Source organism: Mugil cephalus, chromosome 2 (genome assembly GCF_022458985.1).
Source record: "Mugil cephalus isolate CIBA_MC_2020 chromosome 2, CIBA_Mcephalus_1.1, whole genome shotgun sequence".
NCBI lineage: Eukaryota > Metazoa > Chordata > Actinopteri > Mugiliformes > Mugilidae > Mugil > Mugil cephalus.
The window spans coordinates 26828132-26844692 of record NC_061771.1 but is presented as its reverse complement, the minus strand read 5'-3'; the positions used below and the strand labels follow the sequence as shown (position 1 = coordinate 26844692).

Sequence of the window (16561 nt, the reverse complement as noted above, 5' to 3'; positions counted from 1 at the left end):
TAAGTTAAATAATATGCGCTCAAGACACTTTCACAGTGACTGGGAGGTTTAACTGTGTATTGTTTAGGCAGTTTATTAACATGTATGAGGTTGAACGAGAGTATAAATAGATAACACAAGTGTGGAAGTGTGTTGTGGAAAGAAGAAAGGTGCAAATATGGGTCCCAGACATAAGGCAGAAGTTAAGGTTCATCACCACCACCATCATCCAAACTACACTGCAGCAAAATGCAGATTTTCTGCTTGTATCACAGATTCAATAATATGGCATTAGTAAAAACACTATATATTGTTTCTTTGCAATTTTTTGTTGGGTGAAAATTGGGAACCAGTGAAAAAGGAAGGAGGAGGAGACTTTTATCTCAGACACTGTGGAGAGGTGTCAGTGCGTGGGCTATTCATCTTTAGATTCAGTTAATACCACTTCCTCTTAACATTTCCCCTGTATGTACCAGCTGAAGAAATGAAAACCAGCCTCTCCTTCAACTCACATACAAGGAGTAAACCTAGTAAACCACAGTAATGACGGCTTTCGAGATGCTACATACGTGGCCTTTCAATAGGCTACAGAGACTCTGTTGTTTCCTGTATCAGTTTTTAGTTCCTGCCATGTTTTGAACGTGTGTTGCTGTGAACTCACATATTAGTCTTATTTTATTTATTTTTTGTAAAGATGAAACACAGCAACACAAACATTAGAGTCCTGAATCAAGACAAATGGCAGTACTGCTCTTAGAGCCGAGCTCAAACACTCTCCCTCTACTCGTGGTTTTCTCTTGCTGTCAGTTCTCCAGTAGTAGTTTTGCCAGAGATTGGAGGATCTCCCTCTTCTCATACAGGTACATCTGGGTTTCCCACAGAATGTCCACCAGGACCGCGTCGCTCACCTCATCCAGCAGGACCTCCTGAGACAGCTGGGGACTGAGTCTGCACAAAACACAGTTAATACAGTCATGTGTAAAACACTTCACAGTTTGGTTTGTCAACTGCTCAGGACAGGAAGGCAAGAAAAAAAAACTGTTACAGTCAACTACAGGACATTTATACAAGCATAGTAATGTTTTTATCACTCCTGCCATCGGCGAGATGCTGCAGGAGGATGACATCGAGGACGACAAGACTCACAGTTCGTACCCTCAACAGCTCACACTCTGCCTCACGTGTTCATCGCTCCCACTGACTGTATCTATAGCAGAACTTTACAAACTCTGGTTTTAATGAGATTTGTTCACAAACGACAAGTGTGTGAGTCAGCATCCTCTTGGTTGGCATAATTTCCTCACAAGTTCCTCGTAGTCAGAGGATTGACCCAATGAGAGTAAAAAAAAAAAAAACTCTGCTGCACTGCCTTTAAATAGTTGCTATAATAAAACGTGTTGGTTGTACTAATGTTGTATTTTGGTAAAAATTACGAATGCACATCAACTTCTGGATTTCCCCAGAACTGAGAAACTGTTATCACAACGACATCTGATCTATCTATCTATCTATCTATCTATCTATCTATCTATCTATCTATCTATCTATCTATCTATCTATCTATCTATCTATCTATCTATCTATCTATCTATCCTGAATATTTCTGTAATTTTATGTTGCATGCTGTGTGTCTAGTCGTAACTTTATCTTGTTGACTAACAGGAGGTTAAACTAAAATCAGGCCTTTAACGTGTTAACTTTCTTCTTTAGGTACAAACTCTCTTAATCTATGCTCTTCAGTTTCACACAGGCACAACTATGAAACATGTTTCCTTTCAAATATCCTAATAATAATAATTAATAATAATAATAATAACTAGAAAATTCCTTCCGGGAAATTTTGAAGGGGCTACGGGAGCTAATGCCAAGTGTAACCTCTCTGTCAACATGGAAGTTGGCACAGTTAGCCTACATTTAGCACAATTAGCTTACAGTTAGCACAGTTAACCCACAGTTAGCACAGTTAGCATACGGTTAGCACAGTTAGGTTACAGTTAGCCAGTGTGTGAGAGAGTAATATGCGCTTTTGCACGCATGTTTGTACATCCTACTACTCTTCCTGAGTGTATCTGTAACTGTAATAACATAAAATTACCTGTGTGTTTGTGTGTGCATGTGCGTGTAGGCCACAGCCACCCACGCGCACGCGTGTCTGTGCGCGTGGGTGGTTGAGGAGTGTGAGGAAGGTGTGCTTGCGCTGTAATCTGTAACTGTAATCACAAAGTTACCTGTGTAGTGAGTGTTGGTGTGTGTTGTTGTAATTTAGCATAGTTAGCCTACATTTAGTTCAGTCAACCCACATGTCGCACACTTAACCCACATTTAGCACAGTTAGCATACGGTTAGCAGATTTAGCTTATGGTTAGCACAGTTAGCCTGTGTGTGACAAAGTAATGCTGGCTTGCGCGCGTATATATGTCTGTCTGTGTGTGCATCCTCTTTGTGTGTGTGTGTATCTGTAACTGTAATAACATAAAGCCACCGGTGTGTTTCTGTGTAGCACACTTACACGTGTGTGTGTGGGTGTGTATGTGTGAGAGGAGGTTGCGCTTACACGCGCATGTAAATGTGTAACTGTAATCACAAAGTAACCTCTGTAGTGTGTGTTGTTGTAAGTTAGCACAGTCAGCTGTTTTTTTTTTCGCAGTTTTTAGCACATGGGATAACAAGCTGGCTTTGCTCCGTAGCCCCTGATAATAATAATGCGAGCGATAGCAGATAAATATTTGCTCTTTGCAAGCCATGCCTGTCAGGTCAGTATGTTGCTACACATCTTAGAAAAACTACAACATTAAAGAAGAAGTCTGTGTGGCGAAAAAACAAAAATGGGGATGAGGTCATGTTTAATCAGATAAAGACATGAGAACGACAGAAGATGTAGCTAAAAGGAGAACTAATAGTCAGCTGACCTGTGGTAGATGGTGTCGATCATTTCACACCAGGCTCTGGCCCTGTCCACTGCACAACCGTCAGAGTCTGTACACTTCCAGGAAGATGTTTTCATGACTCACAATAACAAATACGTAGAAGCTGTCTAATTATAACACATATACTTATGTTGAAAAACGTGTTGTACTCACACAGTCCACCAGCATTTTGCCCAGCTCCTTTGCTTTTACAAAGCTCTTGGCCAGTTCCAGAGGGTTGGAGGGTTGGAAAACATCCACAGAGCTCACCACCACCTGAGGAGGTTTACCTGGAGACACCCCACTAAGAAAATCTTCTCATACCATCCACACTGCTATTTCCTATGTTCATACTATTGAGCATCTTGGATCCACATCATATTTATTATGACAGACTCTGACCAATGTGATTCTATTTGTTGTCTATTGCTCTACACAGTCCTTTTTGGTCCCTTTCACACCCTGTAATTACCTTTTGCGCATCTTGAGTGATGTAATAACGAGTCGATCGCTGATGTGTTCACACCTGGCATTAAAACAGTGATCTGTGACTGGGTCTCAGGTCTCTCAGTTCTCTATCAATAATAATGATGATGATAATAATAATAATAATAAAGGATAAAAAATCTGAAGAGAGGGAGGCAGTCAGGGTGGGTAGGTAACAAGTGGGATTTAAAAATAGTAGTATGTTAATATAGCAATGCCACTGCTGCTGTTCCACAACTGCAAACATGCACCCTCTGCTGTGTGTATGTGGTACCACACTGTGGCATGATGGAGCTAAAGAGACTGAGGTGTGTGTTAATGTCTGTTTCTGCCACGTGCACAGAGTTATGATAATAATTAGAAATGTGGCAGCATCCACAGCCACAGTAATCACTGTAAACAACCTGCTACCAGACAGTAAAACAGAAACAAATACATACAAAATGAATCATTATAGAAAAACATTTTTACTTTAGTACCAAGCATATTCTAAAATATATATATATATAGAAAAATATATAATATATATAGAAAAGTACAGACTTAATTCCTTAGTTTGCAAACATCAAAAGATAAAGCCAATTAATAACATGCAGTTTTAATGACTAAGTTATTCATATTTAGTCATTCAATTTGTTAAGATGAAACATAAAACATGAATAACTTACTTGTTCTCCCACCTCTGCTTTTAAGGCCTTGTCGTACTGATGGATTTCTGACATGGCATCTAGAGTCGGGTTGTTGGCCAGCAGCCCTCCGTCCAGGAAGCGCCCCATTGGTCGGAAATACGTGAGCACCTGTGGCCCTGTTTTTTTGTGGTTTGTGTGGCAGCATTGGTACTAGTAGAACCCCTTACGTTGCTGTTCAGATGATTCAATATGCTAAGGCATAGGTCTTCAACAGGGGGCCTACTGCAGGGCTGGGGTCACAGAATCTTTGGTTGATCAGAAATGTATTTTTTATATATATTTTTTTTTAATTTCCCCCAACAAATTTAAATTTCTAAAAAAAAAACATAATCCAACATATTTTAGTAAATGGATATGGATAGAAGACATTTCCTATAAGAACCCTGTTGATTTTTGAAACGATGACTCCATCCAACAACATCAACACCCAGAGCTTCAACGCCAACAATGCATCAGGCCACACTTGACCTTTATGTGATGTCGTCGCTCGTTGTTTGAATCTCAGACTTTTTTGTGAACACAAACATGCACCCTTCAACTAGTGACGGATTACAGGAGCCACTAACAGGAAGGTCTAGTCCAGCTGGCCTTGTTAGAGCTTAAATATATGGAGAACCTTCACAGACATATGTTGTGTTGTGATGAAGAGGTAGTACTCAGATGTGGACGCAAGGGGGAGACAAGGGCAGGGAATAAACTTTATCAAAATGTACTAAATTTGGAACGAAAAGCCCTGCACGATAAACAGGGTCATAAAAACTCAGAAGTACACAGAGGAAACTCAACAGACAACTTGATAAGGGACAAAGAGAAAGATGGGACTACGTACACCGATCAGGAATAACATTATGACCACTTTCCTAATATTGTGTTGGTCTAACTTGAGCCTCCAAAACAGTTGTGACTCATCAGAGAGTGGACATGGGTCTTCTTAGGGTGTCCTGTGATGTCTGGCAACAGGATGTTGTTAGTGGGTGCAATTAGCCTAACGAGCATGTCTTTAGAGGTGGGAGGAAACCTATGCAGACACAGGGAGAACATGCAAACCAAACCTAGAACTGGACCTGAACCCAGACCTTCTCGCTGGGAGGCATCAGTGCTGACCACCGAGCCACCATGCTGCCCCATGAAGAATAATATTAGTATGATAATAAAATACACAGTGAGAAACAAATGACATCAAGTGGAATCAATGCTAGTGTCTCTTTAAAATGTGCCTGATGTTTTCAACTGACTGGAAATTGCTACACAACTACAGAACCAAACAACCAGGAAAAGACTGAATGAGCTGCAGTCACACCCTCATATATAGAAAGAGACAGACTGACTGTAATAAGTCCTGCACTACACAGATTGTTCACTAGAGGTCTCTTCTTCCTCAAAGTCATCATGAAGAAGGAAGTGATAGTTGTGATGTGAAGCTGCTTGTAGACACACTCACTCTAACCAATAGTTCATTCTGTCTTCAGTCTGTAAGAAGACTGCTGATGATTTTAACCTCCATTCATTCATGTTTAGGACATTTGATAAAGTCTCACAGTAACAGCTGTAGCTTTAATAAGTTCATGAGAAGAATCAACTTCCTGATCAGACGCTGGAGTCGACAACAGTCATGTTCTTAGTAGAAGCTGGATGTTTGATTATGACTTTGATTCTGAACATCTCAGGTATGAACCATTGTTTTTTCTCCTTGTATTACTTGAAATATGTAACTTTAATATTTCTTGGTGGAGTTTAGGTGTAAACGTTTATATAGATAAAGCAGCAGATTCTCTGATGTTATGAGGTCTTGAAGTCATGTTAACGTTGTAAATGTGTCCAGATGTTTGATGATGAAATCTTCTGTTAAAGGAGTTCAGGGGAAACCAACCAGCATCTGTGCCTTAAAGGGTTCATCAGTGACTCTGTCCTGCTCAGGTCAACGTCACACTGCAAACAAGAGATGGTCCATTGTCTACATTAGTGGTTCAATGTATGTTCCTACTGAGATCTCTACAGATGGGAATCAAGGAAAGTACAGCGTGTCAGAAGAGAGTAACTTCACTCTGACAATCAATGATCTAAAAGAAAATGATATAAACTATTACTGCTGCACAGAAACTAACAAACTAGACAACTGCAGCCAAAACACAGTTTACCTCTATGTTACAGGTACAGTGTTTATCACTAATGTATTACAGACTGATCACTTTAAGAGTAATGTGATGCATTAATGTTATTTATATTAACTACCATCTCAGACCTGCAGGTAAAGGTGATTCCTGCCACAGAGGGACAGACAGTGACACTGATGTGTAGCACCAGTTGTCCTCGGACTGAAAACCTTGCAGCCTACATCTGGTACAAGAACAGAGAGTTTCTCTATGAGGACTGGTCTCCCTGGTACCAAGAGCTGGTCAGCAGTGAGGAAGCAGTCACATACTCCTGTGCTGTCAAAGGCTACGAGGATCTCAGAGCCCCTGAAGTCTCAGTGGGTGAGTCACAAGAGTTACAAACTCTATTTCTATTCTTCAGACTCTTCCTCAAAACACGTGTTCACCAGTTCACTGATGATACGTGTTTGGTTTTGTTCAGATTCAGTCACTCCGACCTGCTTCAGTGTGACCTACGCTAAAGGGAGAATGTGTTCTTATCAGCAGACGTCAGTAGATGAGTCCTGCTCCATCACATATCCCAGAGGTGAAGTTTCCTCATTTACACTCCTCCCACCACCACCCCTCTGATCTCTGTCAAGTCATACCTTCACTGGAGAACGTTAATTATTTTTCATGACTGAAATCTGATCATGTTATTAAATGATATATTTAACACTACAGAGATGAACTGCTGAAAAATATTTTGATTGTCTCCAAACAGAAATCCACGTCCAAAGGATTCCTCCAGACGTAGCAGATCATATCAGACTGACCTGTAACACCAGCTGCCTTCATACTGACACTCTGACTTCATTTATGTGGTTTAAGAACAGAAAAGTAGACAGAGACAAGGAGAAACAACAGATTTCAGTTCTCAGAATTGCAACAGAAAGTTTGTCTTGTGCTGTAAAAGGTCTTGAGGATCTGCGCTCTGCTGACGTCTGTGAGTATGAACCAACTTATGATTTAAGTATCTTTTTAAATGTTTTTAGTCACTGGAGAAGGTCCTGGTTTCAAACATTTCTATCAACTAGGAAGTTGACATCTTGCACCAGGGATGAATTTTGATTTAAAGATTATTCAAAGTGAGTTTAATAGTTACTTAAAGTGAATCTGTCTCTTGTCTTCCATCAATATTTCAGGTGTAGAGGAGAAGAAATGTTTGAGAGTGAATTATATCAGCAGAAGTATCTGTGCTCTGAAAGGATCCTCTGTGAACATTTCCAGTGAATACTCTCATCCTGACAACCAGCAGTCAGAGTCTAAACTTTGGTATAAAGTAAAGAGAAATACTGAAGAGGCAGATCAACAGCTGACTGGAGAGACACGTAATGTGAAGTTTCATGACAACATGAAGAACCAACACATCCTCACCTTAAACAACCTGAAGAAGAATCACTCAGCAGAATACATCTTCACAATCAAAACAAACTATGAACAAGTGTCTGGTTCTCCTGGAGTTTCTCTGGTTGTCACAGGTAATTAGAATCTGTTACTCATGTCCTACCAGCAATCAATACATGTCCTCATATATAGAATGTCTCTTTTACATTTATTACCCTATCTGTCTGTCTTTCAGATCTGAAAGTGAAGATAAGTCCCTCTCCAGTGGTGACAGAGGGTCAGAGAGTCTCACTGACCTGCAGGACCAGCTGTCCTCTACCTGCTAACACAAACTACATTTGGTACTTCAACAATCGACCTCTGAACCTGATACACGACCAAAGCAAACACCTGCTTCTAGACCCAGTCAGCAGTCAGGATGCAGGAAACTACTCCTGTGCTGTCACAACCAACAGAGACATCAACTCAGCTCTAAAGACTCTCACTGTCCAAACTAAACAAACATCTAAACTGAACCCAGCAGCAGCTGCAGGAGTTTGTGCAGCTCTCCTTGTTTTACTTGCTCTCACCGTCTTCTTGTGGATCAGGTGAACATCACAGTGTTTGATTTCAGACAAATGTAATTCATACTTTGATCCGAAATCACTCAGTCATCAACATATTTGTTCACTTTACTCTTTTATATCAGAAGGACGAGGCGATCCAGTCAGTCTCCAAGAACTGAAACACCAGACAACACACAGCAGGTACACAACAGGACTCACACTGTAGACATTATTTTGTAAAATCAGTCAAATATGGAGAAATGAAAAAAATGAACAGGAAATGCTGTTTTATTACAGGTCTTGTTAACTAGTAGTTGTAGTCAGGTTGAAATCTGTGTCTGTGTCAGTGCTGAACGTCATGACTGATCAATATTAATCTAAAGTCACTGAAAGTTGTATCAAATGAGATCTTGGTGTGTTTTAAATGCTCAGATAAGAGGACCAGCCCAACCTCTGAATGCAGTATCATGTAACGTCATGTTATTTCTGTTGTCTTCTCAGCTCAACACTGATCACATGTATGAGAACGTCTCAGCTCAGTCAGCAAAGCAGGATGATGATCAGTACGACAGACTCCACTTCCCTGAGAACCACACAGCTGACCTCTACTCCACCATCGAGATACGCCCTTCACACTGAAACCACTTTGTTGTCATTCTACTTTGTGACAAAGTTCACTTATTGAAATAACGTTGTATCATAGCATGTATTGTAAAAATGTTTTAGCTATTTCACTTGTGTGGTTCTTTGTACGTGTTGTGGTGAATTAAACATTATAGTTGTCAAGTCTGCTGACTTCTGTTCAGTGACGTTTTTTTTCTTTGCCTCAAAATAACCACAACAGCTTCACATCTCTCTGTTCTCACTGTGACTTTATCGTGAGAATCTAGTGAAATACACTCCTGCTACACGTTGTATGAAACCACTATGTAGAAAATAGGAAATAATGATAGTATGATGATAAAATATACAGTGAGAAACAAATGACATCAAGTGAAATCAATACTAGTGTCTCTTTAAAATGTGCCTGATGTTTTCAACTGACTGGAAATTGCTACACAACTACAGAACCAAACAACCAGGAAAAGACTGAATGAGCTGCAGTCACACCCTCATATATAGAAAGAGACAGACTGACTCTAATAAGTCCTGCACTACACAGATTGTTCACTAGAGGTCTCTTCTTCCTCAAAGTCATCATGAAGAAGGAAGTGATAGTTGTGGTGTGAAGCTGCTTGTAGACACATTCACTCTAACCAGTAGTTCATTCTGTCTTCAGTCTGTAAGAAGACTGCTGATGATTTTAACCTCCATTCATTCATGTTTAGGACTTTTCATAAAGTCTCACAGTAACAGCTGTAGCTTTAATAAGTTCATTAGAAGAATCAACTTCCTGATCAGACGCTGGAGTCGACAACAGTCATGTTCTTGGTAGAAGCTGGATGTTTGATTATGACTTTGATTCTGAACATCTCAGGTATGAACCATTGTTTTTTCTCCTTATGTTACTTGAAAAATGTAACTTTAATATTTCTTGGTGGAGTTTAGGTGTAAACGTTTATATAGTTAAAGCAGCAGATTCTCTGATGTTATGAAGTCTTGAAGTCATGTTAACGTTGTAAATGTGTCCAGATGTTTGATGATGAAATCTTCTGTTAAAGGAGTTCAGGGGAAACCAACCAGCATCTGTGCCTTAAAGGGTTCATCAGTGACTCTGTCCTGCTCAGGTCAACGTCACACTGCAAACAAGAGATGGTACATTGTCTACATGAGTGGTTCAAAGTATGTTCCTACTGAGATCTCTACAGATGGGAATCAAGGAAAGTACAGCGTGTCAGAAGAGAGTAACTTCACTCTGACAATCAATGATCTAAAAGAAAATGATACAAAATATTACTGCTGCACAGAAACTAACAAACTAGACAACTGCAGCCAAAACATAATTCACCTCCATGTTACAGGTACAGAGTTTATCACTAATGTGTTACAGACTGATCACTTTAAGAGTAATGTGATGCATTAATGTTATTTATATTAACTACCATCTCAGACCTGCAGGTAAAGGTGATTCCTGCCACAGAGGGACAGACAGTGACACTGATGTGTAGCACCAGTTGTCCTCGGACTGAAAACCTTGCAGCCTACATCTGGTACAAGAACAGAGAGTTTCTCTATGAGGACTGGTCTCCCTGGTACCAAGAGCTGGTCAGCAGTGAGGAAGCAGTCACATACTCCTGTGCTGTCAAAGGCTACGAGGATCTCAGAGCCCCTGAAGTCTCAGTGGGTGAGTCACAACAGTTACAAACTCTATTTCTACTCTTCAGACTCTTCCTCAAAACACGTGTTCACCAGTTCACTGATGATACGTGTTTGGTTTTGTTCAGATTCAGTCACTCCGACCTGCTTCAGTGTGACCTACGCTAAAGGGAGAATGTGTTCTTATCAGCAGACGTCAGTAGATGAGTCCTGCTCCATCACATATCCCAGAGGTGAAGTTTCCTCATTTACACTCCTCCCACCACCACCCCTCTGATCTCTGTCAAGTCATACGTTCACTGGAGAAAATTAATTATTTGTTATGACTGAAATCTGATCATGTTATTTGATGATATATTTAACACTGTAGAGATAAACTGATGAAAAATATTTTGATTGTCTCCAAACAGAAATCCACGTTCAAAGGATTCCTCCAGACGTATCAGGTCATATCAGACTGACCTGTAACACCAGCTGTCTTCATACTGACACTCTGACTTCATTTATGTGGTTTAACAACAGAAAAGTAGTCAGAGACAAGGAGAAACAACAGATTTCAGTTCTCAAAACTGCAACAGAAAGTTTGTCTTGTGCTGTAAAAGGTCTTGAGGATCTGCGCTCTGCTGACGTCTGTGAGTATGAACCAACTAATGATTTAAGTATCTTTTTAAATGTTTTTAGTCACTGGAGAAGCTCCTGGTTTCAAACATTACTATCTTCTAGGAAGTTGACATCTTGCACCAGGGATGAATTTTGATTTAAAGATCATTCAAACTGAGTTTAATAGTTACTTAAAGTGAATCTGTCTCTTGTCTTCCATCAATATTTCAGGCGTAGAGGAGAAGAAATGTTTGAGAGTGAATTATATCAGCAGAAGTATCTGTGCTCTGAAAGGATCCTCTGTGAACATTTCCAGTGAATACTCTCATCCTGACAACCAGCGGTCACAGTATAAACTTTGGTATAAAGTAAAGAGAAATACTGAAGAGGCAGATCAACAGCTGACTGGAGAGACACATGATGTGAAGTTTGATGACAACATGAAGAACCAACACATCCTCACATTAAACAACCTGACGAAGAATCACTCAGCAGAATACATCTTCACAATCAAAACAAACTCTAAAAAAGTGTCTGTTTCTCCTGGAGTTTCTCTGGTTGTCACAGGTAATTAGAATATGTTACTCATGTCCTACCAGCAATCAATACATGTCCTCATATATAGAATGTCTCTTTTACATTTATTACCCTATCTGTTTGTCTTTCAGATCTGAAAGTGAAGATAAGTCCCTCTCCAGTGGTGACAGAGGGTCAGAGAGCCTCACTGACCTGCAGGACCAGCTGTCCTCTACCTGCTAACACAAACTACATTTGGTACTTCAACAATCGACCTCTGAACCTGATACAGGACCAAAGCAAACACCTGCTTCTAGACCCAGTCAGCAGTCAGGATGCAAGAAACTACTCCTGTGCTGTCACAACCAACAGAGACATCAACTCAGCTCTAAAGACTCTCACTGTCCAAACTAAACAAACATCTAAACTGAACCCAGCAGCAGCTGCAGTTTCTACAGTTCTCCTGATTTTAATATCTCTCACCGTCTTCTTGTGGATTAGGTGAACATCACAGTGCTCTTTCTGAGATTAGCGACCCACAAGATAATTCACACACTAACCAGGTTTTTATATTCACTCACCAGAAAAAAAAGAACTTCCAGTCGATCTCCCGTGAATGAAACCTTGGACAACTTGGAGCAGGTAAAGACAAAATTAATAACTCTGCTTCATTTGAGTCATAATGATGTTATATCATACCAGTCAGAAGAGCAGCTTCTGTCTGGTTTGGCCCTGGCAGCTCTTTGCATGTTACATTAACATGTTGTCCCAGGTCCTGGAGGTGGATCCCTTATTCGGCCAGTAATTCAATCATTTTTGCGAAGTATTAGATAGTCAAATTTATTCTGCTCACCAATGTTATGACAAGTACTTTGACTTTATAACAGCCTGTGAGAGCTGCCATGAACTTTTGTGTTTTCGGTACAGAATTAGTTTATTTTAATAAGCATATTATCTCACATACATATCCAATAGTAGCTTCAACCACTGTGTATCTGCTATGTCATGCTAACCCTCCCAACCAAGAGCTCTATGGTTGTAATTACTTTACTAGAGTAAGACAATACACACAACTCAAAACAACGTAAGTGGGTAAAGTAGGTAACATTTACAATGGTGTCAATGAGCGGTATAATTTTAATTCAGTTCAATTGCCATATATACATATATATAAAATAGATATAAAACAGGTTTAATTGTGGTATAACATTAAAGCCTTAACAAACCAAGACGACATTTGACTATTTACCAGCGTCGGGACGACTGTTAGGGTCTGTGTGTTTTGCCACTAGTCAGACCTCAGCCTTTTTGTGGTATCTGGTGGGAGGCCGAAGGAAATGTCTATGGCTAAAAATAGTACAAGTAACCTGAAGAAACACCTGGAGTTAGAGGCTAAACAACCTCTTGCTAGCAAACAGACGGAGGATGACGGCACGAGCAAATCTAAACAACGAAAGTTGAAATTTCTCCAGACCAGAGGTGAAGATGTTTGACCCAGGAGAAGTGAGATGGCTGGTGGCTGAGTGTGTCATGGAGGATGCGCTGTATGGCAAGCCGATTTAACATTTAAAAGCTAGACTGGATATGTGTTGCAGATATCTGTAATTCAGTTTTGCCTAGCTAAAAAGAGCATTTCAGATATCCGCAACTCCATTCTTCCTATCCACAACTGTCATTTCAGATATCCACAACTCCATTCTTCCTAGGATAAATGTCATAATTTTTGCCATTCATGTGTATGGGGTTCGTCATTACAGATATCTACAATTGAGTTGCAGATATCTACAATTGAGTTGCAGATATCTGCAACTGAATTACGACTAGTAGTAATTCCAGTTTGCGATATCTACAATTTGATTCTGAATAGTCATAATTCCAGTTCAAGATATCTTTAATTCACCTCAGTTAAAGATATCTACATGTTCCTTTTCAGATATCTTAAATTACGTTTTGACTAGGCGAAATGACATTGTAGATATCCCAAACTGGAATTAGGAAGAGTCGCAATTTAATTGTAGATATCCATTAAACTGAACTGAAGTTTGATTATAGATATCTGATATTGGAGATATCTGTAATTTTCATTCCGTCTTGTCAGAATGTAATTACAGATATCTTGAATTAGAGTTTTGACTAGGCGAAATGTTGCAGAAGGCCCCGCCTACCACTTCAAGCGGGAGCGGTTGTTGATGAACATTGCACTTGTGGTGAGCAAGATGGCGGAGCAGCCAGAGCTACTCGAATATTCAACCCCGCAGCCTGTGCAAGGTATGAGCTGACAGGGAGGAATGCGGAGAATGCATTACTGGCCTCATTTTCTTGTGGTTTTCTCAATTACAGCCGACGCCATCCTACTTCGTTCTGAAATTATTTCTTCTTCTTTGATTATGGCGTGAAGGGGAAGTGACGTATGTCTGGATATCTAAAATAGAGCAACATCATGCATGATGTTTGAGATATCGTTAACTTTCATTCTGCCTAGTCAAAACTGAATTACAGATATCTGCAATTGTCATTTAACATTGTCATGTATTCAACTACAGGCCTATTAAGCTTCTCTAGTGTTTAGACACTGACGGTCATGTGAAGACAAAACACATCTTTCTCTAAATGGATTTGTTTAAAATCAGCATTGAAAAGTAATTACAAAAAATACCAAACTGATCCCAGACCAGATGAAAGTTTGTTCGCCTGCCAACAACTGCCCAACGAAACCTCTCAGTCGGGTGTGAAACACTTTAATCTTGCAACACTGGTTTAATCAACTGCGGAAAGAGACGATCAAAGAAATCATTCTGATTGGCTGCTCAGCTTAGAACCAGAACACGAGAAAAGAAACAAAAGAGACAAAAGTAAAGATCATAGATAAACCATGGATCAACAGATCAGCGTGATTCAGGAGACGTGAGGTAACATCATCGTTGGCCTTTGTTGATGATGGTTCTCAGATGTCTCAGATTGGTGTGTCCATATTGTAAGAATAACACCATAACAGCAGCTTCATGTATAATCTTAGGTAAAACACTACGTCTCATATCAGTGTTAATGGCTCTGCTGCTCCACAGATCTATTGTTGTTGAGTAAAACTTCTACAGATGCAGCACAGTCTTTCCTTTGTGGCTATTCTACCTCAGCAAAATATCTGCAGCTCGATGGTTTAAACTTGTTTTCATCATATTTGCTTGAGAAGATTATTTCATTTTCTTCCATCAGTGTCTTGTAATACGCGGTGAGGCCACTTAATGTTGCAACTCATTTCGTAATTTAGTTGTGGTTTTGAAGCATCACAATCTCATAAAGACACATTTCTGTATGTTTTGTTTTCAGGTGCTGTCACAGGTTTATTGTGCTGCTACGTTAGTTTTATTAAACTTTACACATCTCAGTGGTGTGTTCCACGTTAAACATTACTAAACCAAATCAGTCGAGTAACATAACTGCTTCTGTTTGGTGTCATTTCTTCATCTTCAGCTGCCATTTGTGCAGCTTGTTGTGTACCGGTTAAAAGGAAACATCACTAAAGACAACTGGTTGCTGTGTGGGTGACAACAGGGGTAGAAAGAAAAGATTTTTGCTCCTTTTCATTTAGTTCAAAAGCAAAAACTTCAGTGTGTCACTCAGCGTTACTTCAAAAGCTCAGCTAAACAGTTAATTCATTTTCTCTCGTGTTTCATCAGATCAACTGTGGTGATGACGACTCCTCAGCTCAACCAGCAGAGCAGGAACTTCTCTACAGCACAATCCACTTCTCAGAGGACAACACAGATCCTATCTACTCCCTCGCAAACCCACCTCAGTCCCAAGACCAAGACATGGTCTCCTACGCTGCTGTCAAATTTAGGTCTAATTCAACCTCTGAGTGAGTATATCCTGCTTTTCCAAAACAACCTAGGTTATAGATTGGCTACTGAAACGGTCTCCTCGTGTTCTACTGTATTCTTTAAAATGCTTTACTGCATGTTTAGCCTGATTAAATAATGTGATCTTTACTTTCAGGCTCAATGACCAGGCAGAGGATACCTAGAGACTGTACAACACAGCAAAGGACAACTCAAAGAGACAGACAGACAGACAGATTTGAACGTCCACCACATGTTTTAGGAATTGAAACCATGAACTTTTTATACAGGTTTACTCATTTCCATGACTGTGTGTGACTCTCTCAGGCTTTTTATTATTCTCACAGTCAGATACTGAGCAAAAATATCTTTATGGTGAATGCCAACTGATACTATAGTACTACGTATATCACACAGTGTATAGGCTACAAGAAAACTGTACTGTACACTGTAGCTATTAAAGTACATACAAAACATGGCAACAGGAAAGTTCACATTTAAGAAAATACCACTGGACTTGTTGTCAAATAGACCATAGACATTAATACGTAGACGCCTCGTTGACTGGGTTGGCCCGCTGATGTGACGTAAGTGCGTGTCTGCCATATTGGAGGAGGCAAAGCTGCGCTGTGAAGTAATACAAATAGGATTTTAAAGCATAATGCATAATGCCTCAGCTTATTTAATTCTCTCACACACACACACACACACACACAAACTAAAGTTGATGGGAAACAGGTACCAAAAACAATGTATTAAAACTTCTTAGTCTAGTACAATAACTTTATTGATCCCACACATCAAAAAACAGTGTATGTTACACTTTGATAATATATGAATAACAATGAATGTAGATTAAACCCCCTCCACACACAAGAAAAAAACATATAATTTTAATTTATTTTTTGGCCATTTGGAAGCAATGACAGTTGCTTTCCAACTATGGATATGTTAACTGAGTTGTTATTAGGGTTGCCACCTTTCAGAAATGAAAATAAGGGACACCCACCACGGCTCCTTGGGGCCATGACCACCACAGGCCCGAGGGAGAAAGAAAATACTCACATTTCCCAGTTTGGGATGAATAAAGCATCTATCTCTTTATCTTAAAGCTTGAAATGCTGAACACATTCTTTATTGTACAACATTGTTGCATAAAATGTGCTGTTAATTAGTTCACATAAAGCCTTCATTTGAACCAACTAATTTGAAATATAAACTAAATAAATTGAGAACAAAAAACAACAAAAACACTTGTAAACATAT

General features: G+C 39.7%; 3 protein-coding genes across 3 annotated transcripts; 2 read left to right on the top strand and 1 right to left on the bottom strand.

Annotated features, from left to right (window-relative positions):
- Positions 1–202: 202 nt before the first annotated feature.
- On the bottom strand, positions 203–3113 carry LOC125003883 (85/88 kDa calcium-independent phospholipase A2-like). The gene is made up of 3 exons (XM_047578126.1): positions 3060–3113; positions 2889–2962; positions 203–927 (listed from the first exon to the last, which is right to left on the bottom strand). Exons 1-3 carry the CDS (start codon positions 3072–3074, stop codon positions 783–785), a joined length of 234 nt encoding a protein of 77 aa, XP_047434082.1. The 5' UTR covers positions 3075–3113; the 3' UTR covers positions 203–782.
- Positions 3114–6112: 2999 nt separating this feature from the next.
- Positions 6113–8823, top strand: LOC125003467. Its single transcript, XM_047577422.1, has 8 exons — positions 6113–6211; positions 6301–6534; positions 6635–6739; positions 6917–7138; positions 7338–7673; positions 7775–8126; positions 8228–8285; positions 8586–8823. Exons 2-8 carry the CDS (start codon positions 6351–6353, stop codon positions 8721–8723), a joined length of 1395 nt encoding a protein of 464 aa, XP_047433378.1. The 5' UTR covers positions 6113–6211; positions 6301–6350; the 3' UTR covers positions 8724–8823.
- A 547-nt stretch (positions 8824–9370) lies between these two features.
- LOC125003466 lies at positions 9371–16313 on the top strand. The gene is made up of 10 exons (XM_047577421.1): positions 9371–9561; positions 9746–10045; positions 10135–10368; positions 10469–10573; positions 10751–10972; positions 11172–11507; positions 11609–11957; positions 12041–12098; positions 15134–15315; positions 15453–16313. Exons 1-10 carry the CDS (start codon positions 9507–9509, stop codon positions 15478–15480), a joined length of 1869 nt encoding a protein of 622 aa, XP_047433377.1. The 5' UTR covers positions 9371–9506; the 3' UTR covers positions 15481–16313.
- The last annotated feature ends 248 nt before the right edge of the window (positions 16314–16561 follow it).

Excerpts from the sequence above, each read along its gene's own strand:
- LOC125003467 (XM_047577422.1), top strand. The coding sequence starts at position 6,351 with ATGTGTAGCACCAGTTGTCCTCGGACTGAAAACCTTGCAGCCTACATC. Across the intron at positions 6,535-6,634 it reads AGCCCCTGAAGTCTCAGTGG|ATTCAGTCACTCCGACCTGC; the intron begins GTGAGTCACAAG and ends GGTTTTGTTCAG. Across the intron at positions 7,674-7,774 it reads AGTTTCTCTGGTTGTCACAG|ATCTGAAAGTGAAGATAAGT; the intron begins GTAATTAGAATC and ends TCTGTCTTTCAG.
- LOC125003466 (XM_047577421.1), top strand. The coding sequence starts at position 9,507 with ATGTTCTTGGTAGAAGCTGGATGTTTGATTATGACTTTGATTCTGAAC. Across the intron at positions 10,046-10,134 it reads AATTCACCTCCATGTTACAG|ACCTGCAGGTAAAGGTGATT; the intron begins GTACAGAGTTTA and ends CTACCATCTCAG. Across the intron at positions 10,973-11,171 it reads TCTGCGCTCTGCTGACGTCT|GCGTAGAGGAGAAGAAATGT; the intron begins GTGAGTATGAAC and ends TCAATATTTCAG.
- LOC125003883 (XM_047578126.1), bottom strand. Across the intron at positions 928-2,888 it reads ATCGACACCATCTACCACAG|ACTCAGTCCCCAGCTGTCTC; the intron begins GTCAGCTGACTA and ends TGTTTTGTGCAG.